The 26,751-nt window shown below is 33.2% G+C and overlaps 2 protein-coding genes across 2 annotated transcripts; one reads left to right on the top strand and one right to left on the bottom strand.

Moving 5' to 3' along the window:
• Positions 1 to 12,360: 12,360 nt before the first annotated feature.
• Positions 12,361 to 13,177, top strand: LOC141702562 (uncharacterized). The gene is made up of 2 exons (XM_074506226.1): positions 12,361 to 12,651; positions 12,764 to 13,177. Exons 1-2 carry the CDS (start codon positions 12,361 to 12,363, stop codon positions 13,175 to 13,177), a joined length of 705 nt encoding a protein of 234 aa, XP_074362327.1.
• A 9,956-nt stretch (positions 13,178 to 23,133) lies between these two features.
• Positions 23,134 to 25,820, bottom strand: LOC141702564 (two-component response regulator ARR14-like). The gene is made up of 10 exons (XM_074506227.1): positions 25,739 to 25,820; positions 25,303 to 25,451; positions 24,662 to 25,106; positions 24,489 to 24,565; positions 24,315 to 24,394; positions 23,827 to 24,157; positions 23,662 to 23,736; positions 23,515 to 23,571; positions 23,261 to 23,368; positions 23,134 to 23,145 (listed from the first exon to the last, which is right to left on the bottom strand). The coding sequence occupies exons 1-10, from the start codon at positions 25,818 to 25,820 to the stop codon at positions 23,134 to 23,136; spliced, it is 1,416 nt and encodes a 471-aa protein (XP_074362328.1).
• Between the last annotated feature and the right edge of the window lie 931 nt (positions 25,821 to 26,751).

Consider the following 26,751-nt stretch of genomic DNA (forward strand, 5'->3'; position numbering starts at 1 on the left):
CAGTCTTTGGAAATGACGGTCTTTGCATTTTCCGTAGATGCATCCTTCACAAACTTTATTTACATATGAGATATCGGGTAGACCAACCACCATATTTTATCTTTTAATAATTTAAGGACCTTGAAATTGAGATGTCCATATCTCAAGTGCCATTGAATCGTCACCGTTATCAACTTTGAGAGCAAATCTGTCATGTAGTGGAAAAATTAATTAATGAAAATATTTTGTTTGGCATCATCTTAACTTTTGCCACTTTAGATTTTTTTTATAAAAATAGTACATTGCTCATCATCAAATGATAGAGAAAACCCCTTTTTCATTAGTTGACCAGTGCTTAACAGATTTTGTGTTAATTTTGGAACATAATAAATATCAGTAATTTTTTAAAGCTTTCCTTCTTTTGAATGAAAGGTAATGACTTATTTGCCTTCAATTTTGAGAGTCTTTCCATCTCCAATATTTACCTCAGACTTTTGACTTTCATCAACTTCTGCAAATAAATTCTGAATTCCAGACATGTGATTACTGCAAGCACTGTCAATATAACAACAGTTGTGTTGTTGCGGTCGTGCATTCATGCATGAAAAAAAAACTTGTGCGTCTCTATCCTGTTCTGAGAAATTAGCATGGTCTCTATTTTGAAACCAACAATACTTCCGAGATTGATTTGGAATTTTGCATCTTTTACAACGAAAGTTACAATTTCTTGATTCATGATTTATTTGTTGCATATAATGCATTTGGAAACTTCAGTGGCTGCTACCACATGTTCAAATTTTGTAGACAGGCTTTTCAAGACTTTCATCACAATCTTTTTGTCTTCTAAGGTATCAACGTAACTTATAATCTGATTTATTATGGTTGAAACTTTGGAGAAAAATTCGGAGACAATTTCACTTTCTTTCATCTGCAAATTATCAAATTCTTTCCAAAGTGATTGAATCCTTTGAATTACTTCTTCAGGATATCCCATGCTTCTTTTGAAGTTTCAACACTCATGATATGAGGAAAAATGGCTTTCCTGACTCCTTCTTCAATAAAGAGAAGAGCTTTTGCATCCTTTTTCTTTTATTTTTTAATTCAATTTGCTTAGTCGTTGTCCAGGAAGTTATCTCCTTCGGAGTTGGTGCTTCGTACCCCTTTTCAACTAATTCCCACAAATCATAAGACATAAACAATGTCCACATTTGAATGCTCCATAAATCATAACTTTCACCATTGAAAATGGGAATACTGTTGACATGCTATTTTATGAGAGAAGTGATATTATTTTTGTATTTTTAGGAGTGAGATATGAGTTGCTGTGATACCAAATTTGTTAGGTATAAAGCTTGATGAAATCAGGAAAAGGAATATTTTTTTTATATTTTTTTTTCTGACTTCCATATGTTGTATTATAGTCATTATATACATAAATGGATATATCTAGAATCCTAGAATTCTTCATAAATTAGATACATGAATAATTTTCAAGACTCTTGGTTTCATATAGTAACACGCATAATGAGTCTAGGACTAAAACATTCTAGATACTTGGTTCATGGGAATTACAAATTATCTTTTTAACATGCTCGACCCAGTCGGTAAAATATGGGCCGTAATTCTACTTTTAAATTTTTATTGTAAAGGTCTTGGAAGTCTGAAAAAGCCTAATAATGTAATTCAACTGGTTAAAATTATTTTTTTACGAGGAGATATTAATAATTAGTCCTTATTTCATTTGAAAAGTTCTTGCTATAATTTATTTTTTAACTATTGGATTTTCGATGTAAACATGTGGAAGGTTGGATTATGCTATTCAACCACCTACAAATATTATGTATACTGATCTTAAATAATATGATAGTTTGTGTAAGTACTAAGCCACATTTTAAATTCATATAGTTTTTTAAAATACCGCGATATAGGTTATTCTCTCATATCATTTTACTCCTCATTTCTGGACTTACCTAAGGCATTCAAATTTCAAAAATTAGCTACTTCTAAATATAAGGTAATATTTATAGTGGTGCTTCTTAAGTGTATGAAAGATAACCGATTAAAATGGTAGATAAAGGTTAGGAATCATGTGTATTTCGGATGATAAGCAAAACACATAGCACAAAACTGGCTAAGTCAAATCATACGAGTAATTATCAATGGCCTAACGGCTATCTCAAGGCATAGTTGTTGATATTGTACTTATCAATGGATAAGTTTTCTGTAACATTTTCTACACGATTCTAGCATAGCCAGTATCAAATGCCTGGATACTATCCAGGAATAATGTATCGAAAACTTTAGAACATATAAATGCCGTTAAAATGTCTCCTTAACATCACATGATCTGACATTGTTGCTTCTGTTTGAGGCTATATTTCAATTGCTAGTAAAGAAGAGTTATATATATATATATATATATATATCTATATGCATATGTTTTCTCCTTTTTTAATCTCTTATAATTGTGTTTTTGGGTACATCTTCAATGACACGGTCAATCCGATCTATTAAGAAGTAAATATGAATTGTACAATCAAGCTGATCTGATCTGAAACTGCCATATCTGGTGGTCTGTTTTGAGAAAGCTAATTTTCACTTGACACCATTTTCTAGATACGATAAGGTCTCAAATATTAAATTGAAAATTAAAGTAACATAACTGAAATCTTAAAAACAATCGTCAGAGTAAAACTAAGCAAAACAATTATTCAACCCACAAAAGTTTGATGATCATTACGCAGTCACTGCGAGCATAAAATTTGTTTTTTCAACCCACCAGGGGTTGATAGAAGTACTCAAAAGTCAAGATAGTTGTCGCCTTCAATAAATTTAGAAAAAAGCGCCCAGAAGTCATCATCCGTTCCCTAATAACATTTCACAGAGGATTTAATCATTCAATATATAGTTTAGAATTTGAACTGCTAAGCTACTACTGTAAGCTAGGGTTTAGGGTTTCGGATAGTATCAATTCAAAACTGGAAGTCTCAGTATTGTCTGCTGAGTTCGCAATGCATCCATTGTCATGCTTCTATAATATGTGACATGTACAGTATGAGTTAAGCATTGAAGTTGATGAGCATAAGAGACTCATGTTCATTTTTAACACATGGTACTTAATTATGCAGTACCCTGTAGATATAGGAAGATGAAGTAGATATAGTTGCAAAAGAAGAACAATTAGTTCGTTAAGTACCCTTTCTGCAATATCAATATATAAATAAATTTACATATGTTAAGTATATACCTCATCAAGGTTTGTGTGCACCTTGTTAGCATTTGGCATGTCTTTATTTCCCAGAAAGGCATCTCCAAAATGAAAATTGTTTCCGACATAGCAGTCTTGATTTTGGTTCTACATGTGATAACACGTAGAGGAAAAAGTTGAAGATAATCAATTAAGTAGTTATATATCGATATCTAAATAATTTTACATATATTAAGTATGTACCTCATCAAAGTTTATGTGTGCCTTGTCAGCATTTGGCATGTCATTGTTTACCAAAAAAGCATCTCCAAAATTAACATTGTTTCCCAAGTAGTGGTCTTGATTGTTGTTCTACAAGCGATGACACGTAAAGGAGAAATATATATATAATCACGCAGCAATATATCGATATCTAAATAATTTACACTACAAGAAAACAAGGCTAAATACAACCGCACAAATACAACCGACATCAAATTCAACCGTTTTCGGTTGAAATTAAGGGCGCGGCTAAATACAACCGCATGCGGTCGTATTTAAATACGGTCATATTTAGGCGGTCGAATTTAGTACTAATTACAACCGAATAAATACAACCGTATTTATATACAACCGTATACGGTTGAGTTTAGCTGTGCTCCTAAATTCAACCGCATTCGGTCGAATTTAGCCTTACTAATTATAACTGAATAAATACAACCATATTTATATACAACCGTATACGGTTGAGTTTAAGCGTGCTCCTAAATTAAACCGCATACGGACGAATTTAGTCTTGCCAAAAAATGGAGGGAATTTTCCCGCCAATGAATTTTGTACTAAATTCAACCGATTTCGTTCAAATTATTTTTAAAAATGGCGAAAAATTTCTGGAAAAAAATATAGAATAAAATTTACACGAAATTTATATTTTAGTTCTTGCAAAAAAGATTATTATGGTAGTTAGATATTTATCATTCAATTAATAATTATAGTTTGAGTTTCAATTTATTTTGTATTTGTTTTAAATTATAATCCACCCATACGGATATGAAAATTATTGAAAAAAAAGTTCACGGAAAAATGTAAGTAATTTGAATATTTAAATTTTAACTATTTTGACATCCGTACGGTTGGATCATTCATTAATATTTTTAAAAATATCGAAACATCAATATGGGATTAAACACTAGTTAGAAGTACTGGTCAAACTACTCTTTGACTACTAAAAAGGCAAACCAAATATATTTATTTTTTTCTAAAATTTTTGTCATATCACTAAAATATATAAATCTTGACATCCGTACGGTTGGGTCATTCATTAATATTTTTAAAAATATCGAAACATCAATATGGGATTAAACACTAGTTAGAAGTACTGGTCAATTTACTAGTTGACTGTTAAAAAAGCAAACTAAATATTTTTTTTTTCTAAAATTTTTGTCATATCACTAAAATATATAGATCTTGACATCCGTACGGTTGGATCATTCATTAATATTTTTAAAAATATCGAAATATCAATATGGGATTAAACACTAGTTAAAATTATTGGTCAAACTACTCTTTGACTATTTAAAAGGCAAACCAAATATATTTATTTTTTTTCTAAAATTTTTGTCATATTTAAAATATATAAATCTTGACATCCGTACGGTTGGATCATTCATTAATATTTTTAAAAATATCGAAACATCAATATGGGATTAAACACTAGTTAGAAGTACGGGTCAAATTACTCTTTGACTATTAAAAAAGCAAACCAAATATATTTATTTTTTTCTAAACTTTTTGTCATGCCACTAAAATATATAGATCTTGACATCCGTACGGTTGGATCATTCATTAATATTTTTAAAAATATCGAAATATCAATATGGGATTAAACACTAGTTAGAAGTACTGGTCAAACTACTCTTTGACTATTAAAAAGATAAACCAAATATATTTATTTTTGTCTAAAATTTTTGTCATAACACTAAAATATATAGATCTTGACATCTGTACGGTTGGATCATTCATTATTGTTTTTAAAATATCGAAACATCAATATGGGATTAAACACTAGTTAGAAGTACTGGTCAAACTACTCTTTGACTATTAAAAAGGTAAACCAAATATATTTATTTTTTTCTAAAATTTTTGTCATAACACTAAAATATATAGATCTTGACATTCGTACGGTTGGATCATTTATTAATATTTTTAAAAATATCGAAACATCAATATGGGATTAAACACTAGTTAGAAGTACTGGTCAAACTACTCTTTGACTATTAAAAAGATAAATCAAATATATTTATTTTTGTCTAAAATTTTTGTCATAACACTAAAATATATAGATCTTGACATCTGTACGGTTGGATCATTCATTATTTGTTTTAAAATATCGAAACATCAATATGGGATTAAACACTAGTTAGAAGTACAGGTCAAATTACCAGTTGACTGTTAAAAAAACAAACCAAATATATTTATTTTTTTCTAAAAATTTTGTTATATCACTAAAATATACAGATCTTGACATCCGTACGGTTGGATCATTCATTAATATTTTTAAAAATATCGAATCATCAATATGGGATTAAACACTAGTTAGAAGTTCGGGTCAAATTACTAGTTGACTGTTAAAAAAGCAAACCAAATATATTTATTTTTTTCTAAAACTTTTATCATATCACTAAAATATACAGATATTGACATCCGTACGGTTGGATCATTCATTAATATTTTTAAAAAATAGAATCATCAATATGAGATTAAACACTAATTAGAAGTACGTGTCAAAATTACTAGTTGACTGTTAAAAAAGCAAACCAAATATATTTTTATTTTTTTCTAAAAATTTTATCATATCACTAAAATATACAGATCTTGACATCCGTACGGTTGGATCATTCATTAATATTTTTAAAAATATAGAATCATCAATATGGGATTAAACACTAGTTAGAAGTACGGGTCAAATTACCAGTTTACTGTTAAAAAAACAAACCAAATATATTTATTTTTTTCTAAAAATTTTGTCATATCACTTAAATATACAGATCTTGACATCCGTACGGTTGGATCATTCATTAATATTTTTAAAAATATAGAATCATCAATATGAGATTAAACACGAGTTAGAAATATGGGTCAAATTACTAGTTGACTGTTAAAAAAACAAACAAAATATATTTATTTTTTTTCTAAAATTGTTGTCATATCACTAAAATATACAGATCTTGACATTTGTACGGTTGGATCATTCATTAATATTTTTAAAAATATCGAATCATCAATATGGGATTAAATAGTAGTTAGAAGTACGGGTCAAATTACTATTTGACTGTTAAAAAATAAACCAAATATATTTATTTTGTTCTAAATTTTTTGTCATATCATTAAAATATACAGATCTTGACATCCGTATGGTTGAATCATTCATTAATATTTTTAAAAATATCGAATCATCAATATGAGATTAAACACTAGTTAGAAGTACGGGTCAAATTACTAGTTGACTGTTAAAAAAACAAACCAAATATATTTATTTTTTTCTAAATTTTTTATTATATCACTAAAATATACAGATCTTGACATCCGTACGGTTGGATCATTCATTAATATTTTTAAAAATATCGAATCATCAATATGGGATTAAACACTAGTTAGAAGTACGGGTCAAATTACCAGTTTACTGTTAAAAAAACAAACCAAATATATTTATTTTTTTCTAAAAATTTTGTCATATCACTTAAATATACAGATCTTGACATCCGTACGGTTGGATCATTCATTAATATTTTTAAAAATATAGAATCATCAATATGAGATTAAACACGAGTTAGAAATATGGGTCAAATTACTAGTTGACTGTTAAAAAAACAAACCAAATATATTTATTTTTTTTCTAAAATTGTTGTCATATCACTAAAATATACAGATCTTGACATTTGTACGGTTGGATCATTCATTAATATTTTTAAAAATATCGAATCATCAATATGGGATTAAATAGTAGTTAGAAGTACGGGTCAAATTACTATTTGACTGTTAAAAAATAAACCAAATATATTTATTTTGTTCTAAATTTTTTGTCATATCATTAAAATATACAGATCTTGACATCCGTATGGTTGAATCATTCATTAATATTTTTAAAAATATCGAATCATCAATATGAGATTAAACACTAGTTAGAAGTACGGGTCAAATTACTAGTTGACTGTTAAAAAAACAAACCAAATATATTTATTTTTTTCTAAATTTTTTATTATATCACTAAAATATACAGATCTTGACATCCGTACGGTTGGATCATTCATTAATATTTTTAAAAATATCGAATCATCAATATGGGATTAAACACTAGTTAGAAGTACGGGTCAAATTACCAGTTTACTGTTAAAAAAACAAACCAAATATATTTATTTTTTTCTAAAAATTTTGTCATATCACTTAAATATACAGATCTTGACATCCGTACGGTTGGATCATTCATTAATATTTTTAAAAATATAGAATCATCAATATGAGATTAAACACGAGTTAGAAATATGGGTCAAATTACTAGTTGACTGTTAAAAAAACAAACCAAATATATTTATTTTTTTTCTAAAATTGTTGTCATATCACTAAAATATACAGATCTTGACATTTGTACGGTTGGATCATTCATTAATATTTTTAAAAATATCGAATCATCAATATGGGATTAAATAGTAGTTAGAAGTACGGGTCAAATTACTATTTGACTGTTAAAAAATAAACCAAATATATTTATTTTGTTCTAAATTTTTTGTCATATCATTAAAATATACAGATCTTGACATCCGTATGGTTGAATCATTCATTAATATTTTTAAAAATATCGAATCATCAATATGAGATTAAACACTAGTTAGAAGTACGGGTCAAATTACTAGTTGACTGTTAAAAAAACAAACCAAATATATTTGTTTTTTTCTAAATTTTTTATTATATCACTAAAATATACAGATCTTGACATCCGTACGGTTGGATCATTCATTAATATTTTTAAAAATATCGAATCATCAATATGGGATTAAACACTAGTTATAAGTACATGTCAAATTATTAGTTGACTGTTAAAAAAACAAACCAAATATATTTATTTTTTTCTAAAATTTTTGTCATATCACTAAAATATACAGATCTTGACATCCGTACGGTTGTATCATTCATTAATATTTTTAAAAATATCGAATCATCAATATTTTTAACCATAAATCCCCCCATCTGTAAATTAATTAAATTGACACTTCTAAATACAACCGATGACAGTTAAATTTAGTGCCACGTCAGCGATCCGCGTGATTTAGATCTAACGTTCCAAATTCAACCTCCTAAACAAAGATCCAACGGTGGATTTTATAAAACATTATTATAAATCAAAACAAAAAAATTATAAAAGAAATAGTTTTTAACCTAAACCCCCACCTCCCTCCCTGTTGGGCACGCACAACCCCGTCCCCCTTTCACCCTCTCACCGCACACCCTCTCTGTTCCTCAGTTTTTTTTTCCGGCGAAAATTCATGAGTGACTTCGCCAGCTGAGTGTCCTGAGTACTTCCGTTGGATAAATGAAGATCTAAGCCCCTGGAGGAAGACCGGTATTACAGAGGAGATGGTGGAGCGAGCCAGAAGGACAGCAAATTTTCGTCTGGTAATACTAAATGGGAGAGCTAATGTAGAAACAAATCATAGATCATTTCAAACCAGGGATGTTTTTATACTATGGGGGATTCTGTAATTGTTGTGGTTGTACCCAGGCAAGGTTGTACCGGTGGTGAGGCCGCAGATGATTGTGTGTACCCGCCTAGTTCTCCATGGATTTTGCTCTTATTTCTCTTTAAATGGGATTTGCTCTGTTTAATGAGAAATCAAAAAAATTCAAGAAACAACAGCTTAGTTTAAAAACAGGTTAGTTGGTTCAGGTATTTCATCAAATAGCTTAAAGGCATCATTTAAAAACTCAAACTCCCCGTACAATTTGTGAGGGAAATGGAGACATTTAGTGGAAGGCTGTGGAGGGATGAGATAAAGGAGAAGAGGGAGAGAGAGAGAGAGAGGGGTGGGGGCCGAATGGAGGGGTGGCCGGGAGAAATTCCGGGCGTTGGCCGGAAAGGCAGATGAAGGAAAATAAGTTTTAATTTATTTTTTACTTTAAAAATCTATATTTAGATTTTTTTTTTAAAATTTATGTTAGTTAATTCAACCGAATGCGGTTGATTTTAGAATCTTATCTTTGACTATATATGGTTGAATTTAAGTTTTTGGCGGGCACTTTAAATTTTTTAAAAAAATTCAAAATTTTGGGCGGAATTTTTAAATTTCAAGTGAAAATTCAAATTTTACTGAATGCGGTTGTATTTAAGCGGTTGTATTTAGCCGGTCGTATTTATCCGGTCGTATTTAGCCGGTCGTATTTAGTGTAAATACAACCGGTCTGCTAAATATTACTCGAGCATTTTCGACCGGTCGAGAAACCGGTTGTATTTAGCTAAATACAACCGGAAACGGTCGAATTTAACTAAATACAACCGATTTTTTGCCGGTTGTATTTCCCCGTTTTTTTTGTAGTGTTACCATACATTAAGTATATACCTCAATAAGGTTTGTGGGCACCTTTTCAGCATATGCCATGTCTTTGTTTCTGACATAGCAGTCTTGATTCATGACCTACATGTTAAAACACTTGTTTGAATAGTTGTAAAAACTATGTTGTATATCAGAGAGAGTAGAACGTAAATTTATGTTAACTTACTAAACCTTACCAGGTGATTGGCAGGTACTTCCATCAAGGAAAAGGTTACTTTGATCAGCAGGTTCATATTGCTGCTCAGGGAGAACATTATCGAATGTAGAAGATGTCAAATTTCTCTGTGAAATAAATGTATTGCAAACTTCTTGTCCCCTGCCAGTATAGCAGTTTGATGGCTGCATTTGTTTAGAAAAGCCATTTTGATTCATGTGAATCGGAGCCAAGGTTTAGACTATTTTCCCATTTTGGAGTGTTTTAAACAAGTCTGGATTTTGTTCTGCTTCAGACTGTTTCTCTTGGTCGATTCGGTACTTCTGCGAATATTAGAATAAAGAAGACATTAGAACAGCAGAATTAGAAATTCTCGTCACACAGAAGAAAGGAGAAAAGAGGGGGGAGGAACTAACTTGCAAGTGACTGGCTACTTGTTCCCTCCTCAGTCCAGGCACATTCATTACGGTAACAATGTTCCTCGGAATAGATCCTACAACAAAAATTCATCGCGGACAATTCAAGTATGTGAGATATAATCAACATCATTAAACTGTAGTGAAAGACTTGTTAAAATGTAACATCTTACCTTGAGGCCCTAGATGCTGCACAGCTCTTACAAACTTGTCATGGAGAAAAGGTGTCCAATTAAGCTTGTTCTTTTTGTTAGAAGAGCTTTGTCTTTCAGAACTCTGTTTTTGCCATGATTATGATCTTCATTATCAGTTATCTGAAGCTTTCGCTTCGATTTCTTTCATATAACTTATTACCAGTGTCATCTTCATTGTCCTTAGCAGAACTATCATCAGATATTAAGTTTTTCCCTTTAGCTAGATTCTTTTTCCATTGGTTCACAAAATCCCATATTGATTTCAAGTCTTCTGTAGTAATGGGCTTAACTACGAAAAGGGAAGCTCCACTCTGACTTCCCTCGCATAGATTACTAGCTTCTCTGTCACCTGACATCACTAACAATAAAATTTCAAGAGTTTGATTAGTCTGTTGGTGAAGATCATTGAGGGAACTGTACAACTAAAATTGAGGAAAAAAAATCCAAAAGATTGATACTAATCATTTGAAAAACTAATCTAAAAACCGAGGAACCACCTTCTTAATATCGTTTACTATTGCATAAAAAATTTATTATGCGGTTCAAAAAAATTACGGTAATCAAAAAAATACCTAACATAGCACTAGATAAAACTATTTTCATAAAGCGCGGTTATATATTAATGAAATTTAAATTCAGTTATACTGACACTCACATACAACCGGTAATTGAAAATCTTGATGAATCCTTCTTTGTAGTTCAAACCCATCCATGCCTGGCATGTGGACATCAGATACCACCAGATCAAACTTAATGACTCCAGTCTGTAGGATGCGCAAAGCATCCAGAGGATGTTGGGAAAGTAATCTAAACTTATTCTGCAATTTCAGTATTTTATTTTATTGATTTGGTTGTGCTGTCATGATCTGTAACCAAGTATTTGGTTGCAATGGTTAATTGTTAATTGAGAGTTTTCAGGAGGAATAAAAGGATAGTCACTAAGTAATTGTAGGATATTAGTTGTAGTTTCTGTTTTTAGCATCTTGTCTGTACATTGAGTCTTGTATAAGTACGCTGGTTATGATGAATGGAAAAATACATTGCTGCAATATTTCTTCCCAGTTGCAAAACAAACACATATATCTATATTTATTTCCAAGAATCTGGTATCAGAGCCATAGTGAATTAACGGATGTCAAAGGACAGTAAGACGGAGACAAGCAAAACAAAAGAGATCGGACTGACCTATCCTATGTTGAATCGAGGAAACTACACGGCGTAGGGTTTAAAAATGAAAGTCTTTATGGAGGCGCACAGAGTGTGGGATGCAATTGAGCCTAAGGATCCGAAAATAGTGATTGAGGAGAGAACTGACAAGGTTGCACTTGCCGCTGTGTATCAGGGCATTCCGGAGGACATCTTGTTGTCGGTTGCAGAGAAAAAGATGGCGAAAGAGACTTGGGAAGCAATAAAGACGATGTGTCTAGGTGCCGATCTTGTTAAGAAGGCGAAAATTCAGACCCTCAAATCTGAATTCGAGTCTCTAAACATGAAGGACAATGAGTCACTTGATGATTTCTGCATGAAATTGTCCGGACTAGTGACAAACATACGAATGTTGGGAGAAGAAATTAAGGAAGCATATGTCGTGAAGAAGCTACTTCGAGCAGTCCCTGCAAAGTTCTTGCAAATTGCTTCAACTATCGAGCAGTTTGGCAACTTGGAGGAGATGACAATTGAAGAGACTGTTGGGTCTCTTAAATCCCATGAAGAGAGGCTACGAGGTCAAGTCGAGACCTCTGGAGGACAGTTACTTCTCACAGAGGAATAATGGACCAAGAAAGACAAGGAGGAAAGAAAGCTGTTGTACACGCGAGAGGAATGGATGCGGAAAAACAACAAGGGTGGAGCCGATGTGTCCTTGAGCCAGAGAGCCAGGAGTAACAGTGAATATCGAAGTAGAGAGTCCGGACGTAATTGGCGTGACAAGAGTAAAGTCCGGTATTTTAATTGTGGCGCATATGGTCATTATGCGGCTGAATGTAAGAAGCCTAGACGAGATAAGGATCAGAAGGAAGAAGTAAATATGGTGCAGATGCAGGATGATGAACCTGCTTTGCTAATGACAGAGTTTGAAGAAAATAATGAAAAAGTGATGCTGCTCAATAAAGATAAAGTAGTGCCAACACTAAATAAAAGTGATGTGGGGAATCAAGTAGACTCAAATCTATGGTATTTGGACAACGGTGCCTCAAATCATATGACGGGTCAGAGATCTAAATTTGCAGAGTTGGACGAGAACATTACAGGGTACCAATTTTGGAGATGGTTCTGTCGTGCACATTAAGGGAAAGGGTTCAGTAATTCTATGCTGCAAAAATGGAGGGGAAAGAATTCTTCGTGAGGTAAACTACATTCCCACTCTTTGCAATAACATTATTAGTCTTGGGCAAATGTCGGAGGAAGGAAATAAGGTGATTCTCAATGGCGAGTATCTATGGGTTTATGACAAAGAAAATTTGTTATTAATGAAGGTCAAGAGATCGATGAATAGGTTGTATAAAATCATTATAGACAGTAGGAAATCAAGTTGTTTGCTATCAAAGTGTGATGAAATCTCGTGGTTTTGGCACTCTAGGCTTGGCCATGTAAATTTTAAAGCGATGTCGTTGATGTCCTCAAATCAGATGGTGCGGGGCTAGCGAATGATTAAACAGAAAAATGAAGTGTGTTCTGGATGCTTAATGTCAAAGCAAACAAGGCGACCTTTTCCGTCTCAAGCTACTTACAGTGCAAAGGAGGTTTTGGAACTGGTACATGGTGATTTATATGGGCCAATTACACCAGCAACTCCTGCCGGAAATCGATATTTTCTTTTGTTGATAGATGATTATAGTAGAGTGATGTGGGCTTACATGTTAAAAAACAAGGATGATGTACTTGAAACGTTCAAGAAATTCAGACTTCTAATTGAGAACAGCCCCGAGAAGAAAATCAAAACGCTAAGAACAGATAGGGGAGGAGAATTTTGCTCAAAGGCATTCAACTCGTACTGTGAAGGGGCAGGAATAAATTGACATTATACAGCCCCCTACTCGCCACAGCAAAACGGCGTAGTAGAGAGAAGGAATAGAATGGTGGTTGAGATGGCCCGGAGTTTTTTGAAGCAGATGCAATTACCATCTATGTTATGGGGAGAGGCCATTCGACACTCAGTGTACATTTTAAATCGCTTACCCACAAGAGCCGTGTCTGGAGTAACACCATACGAGGCCTGGTGTAAGACTAAGCCTGACATTGGGCATGTTCGTGTCTTTGGTTGCATAGCCTACATGAAAATACCATCACAATACACGAAAAAACTCGATGACAGAAGTAAAGTTGTAATTAATCTTGGCAAAGAACCGGGGACTAAAGCCTACAGGTTATATGATCCTGAAAATAAAATATTACACGTAAGCAGAAATGTCGTATTTGACGAGAAAAAGGCATGGGACTGGGAGAAAACCAGTGAGGTTGAAGAAGCTCGAACTGGTACATTTTCTGTGATGACTAGGTTTACAGATGAAGAATAAGAAACAACTGAAGGGGAACAAACACCAGTGACACATGGTCAAAACTCAAGTGAAGAAAGCTACCAAAACCCAAGCAGTGAGAGTTCGAATGATCAAACAGGGGAAAGTATGTCAAGTTCTGAGTCTGAAAGCAACACCGAGCAGCCAAGAAAATTCAGAACTCTATAAGAAATATACGATGCCAGTGAGGCAATCGAACTTGAAGACGAAGAATTGTTACTCATGGGCGTGGATGAACCATCGAACTACAAGCAAGCAGCGATGGATAAGAATTGGCGATTGGCTATGAAACAAGAGATGGACGCAGTTGAAAAGAATAATACCTGGAAACTGTCCGAGCTACCCCCCAGCCACAAAGCTATTGGCTTAAAATGGATCTACAAGCTCAAAAGGGACAAGAATGGAAAAATTGTGAAGTATAAAGCGAGAATTATAGCTAAAGGGTATGTGCAAAAATGGGGAGTGGATTTTGAGGAGATTTTTGCACCCGTCACTCGACTTGAAACGGTGCGACTTTTACTAGCTCTGGCTGCAAAACATGGCTGGGAGGTGCATCACCTGGATGTAAAAAGAGCATTGCTGAATGGTGATATTCAGGAAGAGGTATATGTTTGTCAGCCAGATGGTTTTGTAATAAAGGATAAAGAACACCTCGTATATAGACTCATTAAAGCATTATACGGCCTAAGACAGGCCCCTCGTGCCTGGTACGCCAAGCTGAGTAAGAACCTGGAATCACTTGGGTTTAACAGGTGTCCGTATGAACATTAGGTGTACACAAAAGGGATTAGTGATGAGAGACTAATTATTGGCGTATATGTGGACGATCTTTTAGTGATAGGGACATCAGTTTCGGTCATTAAGGATTTTAAGAAACAAATGGGCGAAAAATTTGAAATGAGTGATATGGGTCATTTGTCTTACTACCTTGGAATTGAAGTAGCACAAGGATCTGGTTTTGTTGAACTTAAACAAACGGCGTATGCCAAGAAAATTCTGGAGAAGGCTGGGATGGTGGATTGCAACCCAACAAAGTTCCCCATGGATGAAAAGGAGTGTCTCACGAAAGATGAAGGTGGTAAAACTGTGGATGCCACTCAGTTTAAAAGTATGATCGGAGGTCTGCGCTATCTGGTACACACTCGACCCGACATAGCTTACTCGGTTGGGATGGTTAGTAGATTCATGGAATGTCCAACTACACTCCACTAAATGCGGCGAAGGGTATTCTACGTTATGTGAAGGGTATAGTTGAATATGGCTTGGTATATACAAGGGAGAGTGGTAATAACTTGCTTACTGGGTACTCAGACAGTGACATGGGTGGAAGTATTGAAGATTGCAAGAGCACGGGAGGAATGGTTTTCTACATAAATGAGAGTCTCATAACCTGGGTTTCGCAAAAACAAAGGTGTGTGGCACTTTCAACTTGTGAAGCAGAATTTATGGCAGCAACTGCAGCTGCGTGCCAAGCTGTTTGGTTGAGAAAGCTCTTGGGACAGTTAACTGGGAATTATGTGGGTCCTGTAGTACTGTATATCGACAACAAGTCAGCTATTGACCTAGTAAAAAACCCGGTTTTTTACGGACAAAGCAAGCATATAGACATTCGCTATCACTTTGTTCGGGAGTGTATTGAACGGGGAGAGATTGTAATCAAGCATGTGGTCACGAACAGTCAACGAGCTAATATAATGACTAAAGCTCTCAACACAGTCAAGTCCGAGAGCATGAGGAAACTACTGGGTGTGAAAGATTTGCATAAATAAGTTCAGATTAAAGGGGAGAATGTTGGGAAAGTAATCTAAACTTATTCTGTTATTTCAGTATTTTATTTTATTGATTTGGTCGTGCTGTCATGATCTGTAACCAAGTATTTGGTTGCAATGGTTAATTGTTAATTGAGAGTTTTCAGGAGGAATAAAAGGATAGTCACTAAGTAATTGTAGGATATTAGTTGTAGTTTCTGTTTTTAGCATCTTGTATTTACATTGAGTCTTGTATAAGTACGCTGGTTATGATGAATGGAAAAATACATTGCTGCAATATTTCTTCCCAGTTCCAAAACAAACACATATATATATATATATATATATTTATTTCCAAGAGAGGATCCTTGGCAGTCAATACTATGAGAAAACAAAACAAGAAAATATTAGACGCAAAATCTGTTAAGTAACGATATTTTATTATTCATTCAAACTGAGACTCTAATATAGAAAGAAAGAGAACATGTCCTACAAAGTAGGAACTAAACCAACTGAACTCCTAAAAATATTCAACTACTAACGTTATTCTCCAATACTCCTATTATGACGCTAAGCACCTGATGACCACGACCAACTCTTAGCATCAGATACAGACATCAGCTAACAAACAAAGCAACAACAAAATAAAATATATAAACTAACTCGAGTTTAGATTAAATACCCACAATATTTTCATTGGTACTTTCATTTTTTGAGCCACTGTTCTGGTTATTTGACTTGCAAATCTCCATGTTGATAGTTGAAATGTATCTGCAACAGTAGCGGAACCAGAATTTCGATAGAACAGATGTAGCGCCTAATTATGTGTCCAATATGCATAAATATATACCACATGCAGAGCAAGTCGGAATCTACGTATGGGCATTTTGGGACATGAATGTGAATGGTGAATAATTATAATAATATATTTTTTAATATGACATATTTCCCGAAATGTCACAATTAAGAGAACTTTTTGTGAGATCTAATTAATTTTTCTTGATATCAAGACACAATATTAAGCACTCGTCAAAGTTGTACAACAAAATAATATTTATTATAATTTTAGTTTTAACAGAATTTCTAATTGTGTAGGAATTTCGATCTAAGATTCGGAAGTTAATTGTCACTTTTTTATTTGAAAATTGATGAAAATAGCAAAAAGTCGGATTTCATGTGGATACGAATATATGTAACTACAAAAGCACAGAACTTGTTAATTAAAACAATAGCACTCATATACGTCTCGACCTAATCGGTGAAGCACGGGCTCGACTCTATCACTAAAATATGGTGAATAATTATATTAATTTTAACTTTTTTGTATGACACCTTTCCCGAAAAGTCAAGGTTGAAAGAAGTTTTTGTGAGATTTTATTTAATTTTTTTATATTAAGACACAATCTCTAAACACTCTGTCAAAATTATTGAGCAAAAGAACATGTCTTATAATTTTATTTTAACAAATTTACTAATTATGTAGGAATTTCAATCTAAGATTCGGAAGTTAGTTATCACTTTTTAATTTGAAAATGGACTGAAATAGCAAAAAGTTGGATTTTACGTGAAAATGAATATATGTGACTACCGATAATATGCACAAAACTTATAAACCGAAATAATATCACTCAAAAACTCGACCTAATTGGTAAAGTATGGGCTCTGTTAGATACAGAACTTGATGAAATAAAAAAAAGGAATATTTTTTTCTGACTTCCATATGTGCATATTACAGCATTATATAGATAAATGGATATATCTATACTCTTCCTAGAATTCATCATAAATTTGATACATGAATAATTTTCAAGACTCTTGGTTTCATACACTAAACACTGATAATAAGTTTAGGACCAGAACATTCTAGATACTTGGTTAATGGGAATTACAAATTATCTTTTTAACATCCCCTCTTAATTTGGAATTCTTAGTCGATCTCTAAAGTATGCGAACTTATCACTTGAGACTGACTTTGTGAATATATCTGCAACTTGCTCATTTGTACCAATGTAGTCCAAGCGAATGTATTCGTCTTGCACCATATCTCGAATGAAATGATAACGAAGTTTAATATGCTTGGTCTGAATATGAAAAACAGGATATTTAGTCATTGTTATGGCTGCATTGTTGTCACAATAAATAATAGTTGGATCATTCCGAACTTGCTCTAAATCGAACAAAATTCATCCTAACAAAGCAGTTTCATATGATGCTTCTATTGCTGAAACATATTCAGCTTCTGCCGTAGATAGGGCTGTTGTTTTCTGTTTTTTTATGACCAAGGGATAACATTTGTTCCTAGTAAGAAAACATATCCAGATGTACTCATTCCATCATCCAATGATCCTCCCCAATCACTATTAGTATACCCAACCAACCTATTATCTTCATTAAGAATATATTTGAGACCATGATTCTTTGTACCCTTAAGATAACGCATTAAGAATATATTTGAGGACCATGATTCTTTGTACCCTTAAGATAACGCAGAATGTGTTTTGCAACTGCATAATGTGTATAACTTGGATTATATATAAATCTTGAGAGAAGGCTAACTGACTGTACTATATTTGGACGGGTATTTGTGAGATATATAAGTTATCCCACAAGTCTTCTATAAAGTCTTTCATCAACCTTGTCTGAACCATCATCAAGTTGTAACTTTTGATTTGTACCCATCAAAGTTTTTATTGGATTACAAAATTTCATGTGAAACTTCTTTAATAGACCATCAACATGCCATTCTTGAGACAAAAATATTTTTCCTTCTGATTGCTTCATTTGAATTCCCAAAAAACATTTCATGAAGCCTAGGTTAGTCATCTTGAATTCTTCTTTCATATAATTCTTAAAATATTCTACCAGATCAGTATTAATTCCCAAGTAAATTAAGTCATCCACATATAAACACGTAATCTGAAAATCATGCGTACCAGATTTTTTAATATATATAGGATGGCTCATTTTTTCTTCTCTGGAAACCTTTTGATGAAAATAGCCACTCTATCTTGTTGTTCCAAGCACACGGTGTTGTTGGAGTCCATATAATCCTTAATAAGACGTAAAACTTTACTTATTTTTCTTTTATCACGTAGCCTTAAGGCTGCTCTACATAAACCTCTTCATTGAGTTCGCCATTTAAGAATGCTGACTTGACATCGAGTTGATACACTAGTAGTTGAAGTTGAGTTGGCAAAGAAAGAACAGTTCTAATTTGTTTTCATTCGAACTACCAGAGAAAAATAGTTCAGTGAAATCAACTTCGGGCTGTTGAGAATAATCATTTCGCTACTAACCGAGCTTTGTGCTTTTGTACACTTTTGTCCTCGTATATTTCATTTTAAAAACCAATTTGACTCCAGTTACGTCTTTGTTAGTTGGACGATCAACAAGTTGCCACGTATTATTTCTCTCAATTGTTGAAATTTCTTCATCCATCGCTTTTCTCTAAGTTTGTTCTTTTGCAGCTTACTTCAAAATATGGGGTAACAATAAAAGAACGCCCACATGTGCAAGCATCGTATATATCATAGATTGAGCTGAATTCCTTCTAACAGATATATGCGTGTGTGCCTTCGATTAATTCACACAGTCTTTTATAGGACTAAATCTCATTTGAATTCTAGTGTATATAAGGGAACATCAGTTGCAGGCTCGATGTGAGGTGATTTTCGTCATCAATAATCCCATCTTCCTGTTTTCATCAAAAATCATATTCGTGAGATATTAATATTCCTTGTAGTTGGATTGTAGAAGACGATAGCCTTCTGACACTTCACTATTGCCGAGAAAAATAAGTTTCTCTCCCTGTTCATCAAACTGTTTCTCTGCGTAGGGCCAGGGAATGGACGAATGAGCAATGCAGCCGAATACTCGAAGCCCTTGTACATCAGGATTCTTCTCGAACAAGGCTTCATAAGGGGAGTTTTGTTAACCAAACCAACTTTTGTTGGAGAGATATTGACTATATAGATGGTGTATTAACAGCCTTGGCCCAGAAGTTATTTGCACGACCTGTTAACCTTTCTTAAACATGCTTCTTGCCATTTCGGCAATTGTCTGATTTTTGCTTTCTACGACGCAATTTTGTTGAGGGCTGTATCTGATTGTTAGCTGCCTCCAAATACCTTTCTCTTTCAATAAATCTTGAAATATTTGATAAGTACTCTCCACCGCATTCTGTTCTAAGAGGTTTGATTTGTTGTTACTTTGTTTCTCAACCAATGCCTTAAATTGTAGAAAATAAGTGAAGGCCTCAGACTTTTACTTGAGAAAATAGACCCACATCATCCTTGTATAGTCAACAACGAACAAAAGAAAGTATGTGCTGCCATTTATTGACGGAGTTCGTGATTCACACAAATCGAGTGAACCAATTCCAGCGAGGCTTTTTCTCTCCAAGCAGTCTTTGGAAATGGCGGTCTTTGCATTTTCCGTAGATGCATCCTTCACAAACTTTATTTACATTTGAGATATCGGGTAGACCAACCACCATATTTTGTCTTTTAATAATTTAAGGCCCTTGAAATTGAGATGTCCATATCTCAAGTGCCATAAAATTGAATCGTCACCGTTATCAACTTTGAGAGCAAATATGTCATGTAGTGGAAAAATTAATGGAAATATTTTGTTTGGCATCATCTTAACTTTTGCCACTTTAGATTTTTTTATAAAAAATACTACATTGCTCATCATCAAATGTTAGAGAAAACCCCTTTTTCATTAGTTGACCAGTGCTTAACAGATTTTATGTTAATTTTGGAACATAATAAACATCAGTAATTTTTTAAAGCTTTCCTTCTTTTGAATGAAAGGTAATGACTTATTTGCCTTCAATTTTGAGAGTCTTTCCATCTCCAATCTTTACCTCAGACTTTTGACTTTCATCAAATTCTGTAAATAAATTCTGAATTCCGGACATGTGATTACTGCAAGCACTGTCAATATACCAACAGTTGTGTTGCGGTCGTGCATTCATGTATGAAAAAAAACTTGCGCGTCTCCATCCTATTCTGAGAAATTAGCATGGTCTCTATTTTGAAACCAACAATACTTCTGAGATTGATTTGGAATTTTGCATCTTTTACAACAAAAGTTACAATTTCTTGATTCATGATTTATTTGTTGCATATAATGCATTTGGAAACTTCAGTGGCTGCTACCACATGTTCAAATTTTGCATACAGGCTTTTCAAGACTTTCATCACAATCTTTTTATCTTCTAAGGTATCAACGTAACTTATAATCTGATTTGTTATGGTTCAAACTTTGGAGAAAAATTCGGAGACAGTTTCACTTTCTTTCATCTGCAAATTATCAAATTCTTTCCAAAGTGATTGAATCCTTTGAATTACTTCTTCAGGATATCCCATGCTTCTTTTGAAGTTTCAACACTCATGATATGAGGAAAAATGGCTTTCCTGACTCCTTCAATAAAGAGAAGAGCTCTTGCATCCTTTTTTTTTATTTTTTAATTCAATTTGCTTAGCCGTTGTCCAGGAAGTTATCTCCTTCGGAGTTGCTCCTTTGTACCCCTCTTCAACTAATTCCCACAAATCATAAGACATAAACAATGTCCACATTTGAATGCTCTATAAATCATAACTTTCACCATTGAAAATGGGAATACTGTTGACATGCTATTTTATGAGAGTAGTGATATTATTTATGTATTTTTAGGAGTGAGATATGAGTTGGTGTGATACCTAATTTGTTAGGTATAAACCTTGATGAAATCAGGAAAAGGATATATCTAGACTCCTAGAATTCTTCATAAATTAGATACATGAATAATTTTCAAGACTCTTGGTTTCATATAGTAACACTGATAATGAGTCTAGGACTAAAACATTCTAGATACTTGGTTTATGGGAGTTACAAATTATCTTTTTAACATGCTCGGCCCAGTCGGTAAAATATGGGCCGTAATTCTACTTTAAATTTTTATTGTAAAGGTTTTGAAGTCTGAAAAAACCTAATAATGTAATTCAGCGGGTTAAGAATATTTTTTTACGAGGAGATATTAATAATTAGTCCTTATTTCATTTGAAAAGTTCTTGCTATAATTTATTTTTTAACTATTGGATTTTCGATGTAAACATGTGGAAGGGTTGGATTATGCTATTCAATCACCTACAAATATTATGTATTACTGATCTTAAATAATATGATAGTTTGTGTAAGTACTAAGCCACATTTTAAATTCATATAGTTTTTTAAAATACCGCAATATAGGTTATTCTCTCATATCATTTTACTCCTCATTTCTGGACTTACCTAAGGCATTTAAATTTCAAAAATTAGCTACTTCTAAATCTAAGGTAATATTTATAGTGGTGCTTCTTAAGTGTATGAAAGATAACCGATTAAAATGGTAGATAAAGGTTAGGAATCATGTGTATTTTGGATGATAAGCAAAACACATAGCATAAAACTGGCTAAGTCAAATCATACGAGTAATTATCAACGGCCTAACGGCTATCTCAAAGCATAGTAGTTGATATTGTACTTATCAATGGATAAGTTTTTTGTAACATTTTCTACACGATTCTAGCATAGCCAGTATCAAATGCCTGGATACCATCCAGGAATAATGTATCGAAAACTTGAGAACATATAAATGCCGTTGAAATGGCTCCTTAACATCACCTGATCTGACATTGTTGCTTCTGTTTGAGGCTATGTATCAATTGCTAGTAAAGAAGAGTTATATATATATATATCTATTAAGAAGTAAATATGAATTGTATAATCAAGCTGATCTGATCTGAAACTGCCATATCAGGTGGTCTGTTTTGAGAAAGCTAATTTTCACTTGACACCATTTTCTAGATACGATAAGGTCTCAAATATTAAATTGAAAATTAAAGTAACATAACTGAAATCTTAAAAACAATCGTCAGAGTAAAACTAAGCAAAACAATTATTCAACCCACAAAAGTTTGATGATCATTACGCAGTCACTGCGAGCATAAAATTTGTTTTTTCAACCCACCAGGGGTTGATAGAAGTACTCAAAAGTCAAGATAGTTGTCGCCTTCAATAAATTTAGAAAAAAGCGCCCAGAAGTCATCATCCGTTCCCTAATAACATTTCACAGAGGATTTATTCATTCAATATATAGTTTAGAATTTGAACTGCTAAGCTACTACTGTAAGCTAGGGTTTAGGGTTTAGGATAGTATCAATTCAAAACTGGAAGTCTCAGTATTGTCTGCTGAGTTCGCAATGCATCCATTGTCATGCTTCTATAATATGTGACATGTACAGTATGAGTTAAGCATTGAAGTTGATGAGCATAAGAGACTCATGTTCATTTTTAACACATGGTACTTAATTATGCAGTACCCTGTAGATATAGGAAGATGAAGTAGATATAGTTGCAAAAGAAGAACAATTAGTTCGTTAAGTACCCTTTCTGCAATATCAATATATAAATAAATTTACATATGTTAAGTATATACCTCATCAAGGTTTGTGTGCACCTTGTTAGCATTTGGCATGTCTTTATTTCCCAGAAAGGCATCTCCAAAATCAAAATTGTTTCTGACATAGCAGTCTTGATTTTGGTTCTACATGTGATAACACGTAGAGGAAAAAGTTGAAGATAATCAATTAAGCAGTTATATATCGATATCTAAATAATTTTACATATATTAAGTATGTACCTCATCAAGTTTATGTGTGCCTTGTCAGCATTTGGCATGTCATTGTTTACCAAAAAAGCATCTCCAAAATTAACATTGTTTCCCAAGTAGTGGTCTTGATTGTTGTTCTACAAGCGATGACACGTAAAGGAGAAATATATATAATCACGCAGCAATATATCGATATCTAAATAATTTACCATACATTAAGTATATACCTCAATAAGGTTTGTGGGCACCTTTTCAGCATATGCCATGTCTTTGTTTCCGACATAGCAGTCTTGACTTATGACCTACATGTTAAAACACTTGTTTGAATAGTTGTAAAAACTATGTGGTATATCAGAGAGAGTAGAACGTAAATTTATGTTAATTTACTAAACCTTATCAGTTGATTGATAGGTACTTCCATCAAGGAAAAGGTTACTATGATCAGCAGGTTCATATTGCTGCTCAGGGAGAACATTATCCAATGTAGAAGATGTCAAATTTCTCTGTGAAATAAATGTATTGCAAACTTCTTGTCCACTGCCAGTATAGCAGTTTGGTGGCTGCATTTGTTTAGAAAAGCCATTTTGATTCATGGGAATCGTAGCCAAGGTTTGGACATAATTAAATCCACTGCAAATCTTGTCAGTGCTGGAAAATTCTGTGTTTGTGGTTGGTACATCAGACTTGGATATGTACCGTTTGTTAGGCCACTTGGGCGAAAACCTGTAGAATGACAAATCAAACAGTTTCCACCCAAGCTCATTCATGTTAACAAATGCCTGACAGAATGGTGTCTAATATTTAATTACCTGGATTGGTTGGTAGCTTAGTTTGTCCGTAACCAGGTAGTGCCTTATGGCTGAGAAACGATGAGGACCACCTTTTCCCATTTTGGAGTGTTTTAAACAAGTCTGGATTTTGTTCTGCTTCAGACTGTTTCTCTTGGTCGATTCGGTACTTCTGCGAATATTAGAATAAAGAAGACATTAGAACAGCAGAATTAGAAATTCTCGTCACACAGAAGAAAAGGAGAAAAGAGGGGGGAGGAACTAACTTGCAAGTGACTGGCTACTTGTTCCCTCCTCAGTCCAGGCACATTCATTACGGTAACAATGTTCCTCGGAATAGATCCTACAACAAAAATTCATCGCGGACAATTCAAGTATGTGAGACATAATCAACATCATTAAACTGTAGTGAAAGACTTGTTAAAATGTACCATCTTACCTTGAGGCCCTAGATGCTGCACAGCTCTTACAAACTTGTCATGGAGAAAAGGTGTCCAATTAAGCTTGTTCTTTTTTGTTAGAAAAGCTTTGTCTTTCAGAACTCTGTTTTTGCCATGATTATGATCTTCATTATCAGTTATCTGAAGCTTTCGCTTCGATTTCTTTTCATATAACTTATTACCAGTGTCATCTTCATTGTCCTTAGCAGAACTATCATCAGATACTAAGTTTTTCCCTTTAGCTAGATTCTTTTTCCATTGGTTCACAAAATCCCATATTGATTTCATGTCTTCTGTAGTAATGGGCTTAACTACGAAAAGGGAAGCTCCACTCTGACTTCCCTCGCATAGATTACTAGCTTCTCTGTCACCTGACATCACTAACAATAAAATTTCAAGAGTTTGATTAGTCTGTTGGTGAAGATCATTGACGGAACTGTACAACTAAAATTGAGGAAAAAAATCCAAAAGATTGAACCGCCTTCTTAATATCGTTTACTATTGACAAAAAATTTATTATGCAGTTCAAAAAATTGCGTAATAAAAAAATACCTAACATAGCACTAGATAAAACTATTTTTCATAAAGTGCGTTTATATATTAATGAAATTTAAATTCAGTTATAGTAACACTCACATACAACCGGTAATTGAAAATCTTGATGAATCCATCTTTGTAGTTCAAACCCATCCATGCCTGGCATGTGGACATCAGATACCACCAGATCAAACTTAATGACTCCAGTCCGTAGGATGCGCAAAGCATCCAGAGGATCCTTGGCAGTCAATACTATGAGAAAACAAAACAAGAAAATATTAGACGCAAAATCTGTTAAGTAACGAGCTCATTTAAAATCTAAAGATCTTAGAAAAAGTCCATGACTGCATCTGATACTATTCTAGAAAGATCAGTATGCCATATCAAAAGATTTGAGATGGTAATTTAAAAATCAGTCAAAATGAACCAAATCTTCTGCAATTTTTTTATAATTTCCTCTTGTTTTTAACTCGTACAATTAAAATATGAATTATTAGCAGATTTTATAAACAAGAAATGAATAGAGTTTATATACACACCTCGATAGGCGCATCCCTTTAGCAAACTAGCAATAAGAGATAAGCAGGTTCTATCATCGTCCACCACCAAAATGGTCACCATTTTTTCCTAGTACTTCCATTGTTAGAACCATTGTTTTGATTATTTAACTTAGAAATCTCCATATCTCACAGTCGAAATGAATTGAAATGTATATGCAATAGTGATGGGACCAAAATTTCGAGAGTGTATGGGCTAATATACAGATGTAGGTGTAATTTATCCAATGTGCCTAAATATATACACGTAGGGGATCTAGCTAGGGGCATTTAGTACATGACCAACATTGTGATAAATTATAATTAAATTGACTTTTTTTAATAATATCTTCCTTAAAAAGTTAAGGAGTACGTCATAATTTCTCAATAAAGTAAAATATTATTGCGTTCGAACTCGCATTATAATAAAAATAGAATTTTATCATTATTTGAAATTGGATATGAATTTTAGAAAACGATACACGTAAGTTAAAGTTTATCGTTTTTATGATTTTAAAATTGACTAACATAGACAAAATTCACATGTTCTGCTGGTACAGAAATTCATGACTAAAAGTAGAAAATATACACAAAATTAATAAAGTAAAAACATAGCATTCGCATACTCAGCCTAATCGCGGTGAAGTATGGGCTCAGCTTAATTGGTAAAATTTGGGCGAAATTGTTACTTGTTATCCTCCGGCGTATGGGTGTGGGCAACTGACCCCACTGAAATTTGAAAAACAGAAATTTTGAATGTTCGAATTTAATTAGGAAAAAAGTTATAATAAATAAGTTTTACCTTGACTCCTTTGAAAATATAGATTTACAGTAATAAATTGTGATTTGACCCCATACCATTGTGCATTATGGTAGAATCTGTTCATTATAAATATTTTGTTAATATTTCTAAATTATTTTCTACATTCATCTTGGTCTTTACAAAATTTTGAACTGTGGCTCGAATTTCTAGCTACGCCAGTGGTTAGGCTCAAGGTTGTACTCTTAACAAAAAA

This window comes from Apium graveolens, unplaced genomic scaffold (assembly GCF_009905375.1).
Source record: "Apium graveolens cultivar Ventura unplaced genomic scaffold, ASM990537v1 ctg5282, whole genome shotgun sequence".
Classification (NCBI taxonomy): Eukaryota; Viridiplantae; Streptophyta; class Magnoliopsida; order Apiales; family Apiaceae; genus Apium; species Apium graveolens.

Coding starts and splice junctions, on each gene's coding strand:
- LOC141702562 (XM_074506226.1), top strand. CDS start 12,361: ATGCGGAAAAACAACAAGGGTGGAGCCGATGTGTCCTTGAGCCAGAGA. Junction 12,652..12,763: donor TGCTGCTCAATAAAGATAAA/GTAGTGCCAACA, acceptor CTAAATTTGCAG/AGTTGGACGAGAACATTACA.
- LOC141702564 (XM_074506227.1), bottom strand. CDS start 25,820: ATGGTGACCATTTTGGTGGTGGACGATGATAGAACCTGCTTATCTCTT. Junction 24,566..24,661: donor GCAGCATCTAGGGCCTCAAG/GTAAGATGGTAC, acceptor TTTTTGTTGTAG/GATCTATTCCGAGGAACATT. Junction 23,572..23,661: donor TGCCCACAAACCTTATTGAG/GTATATACTTAA, acceptor CATCGCTTGTAG/AACAACAATCAAGACCACTA.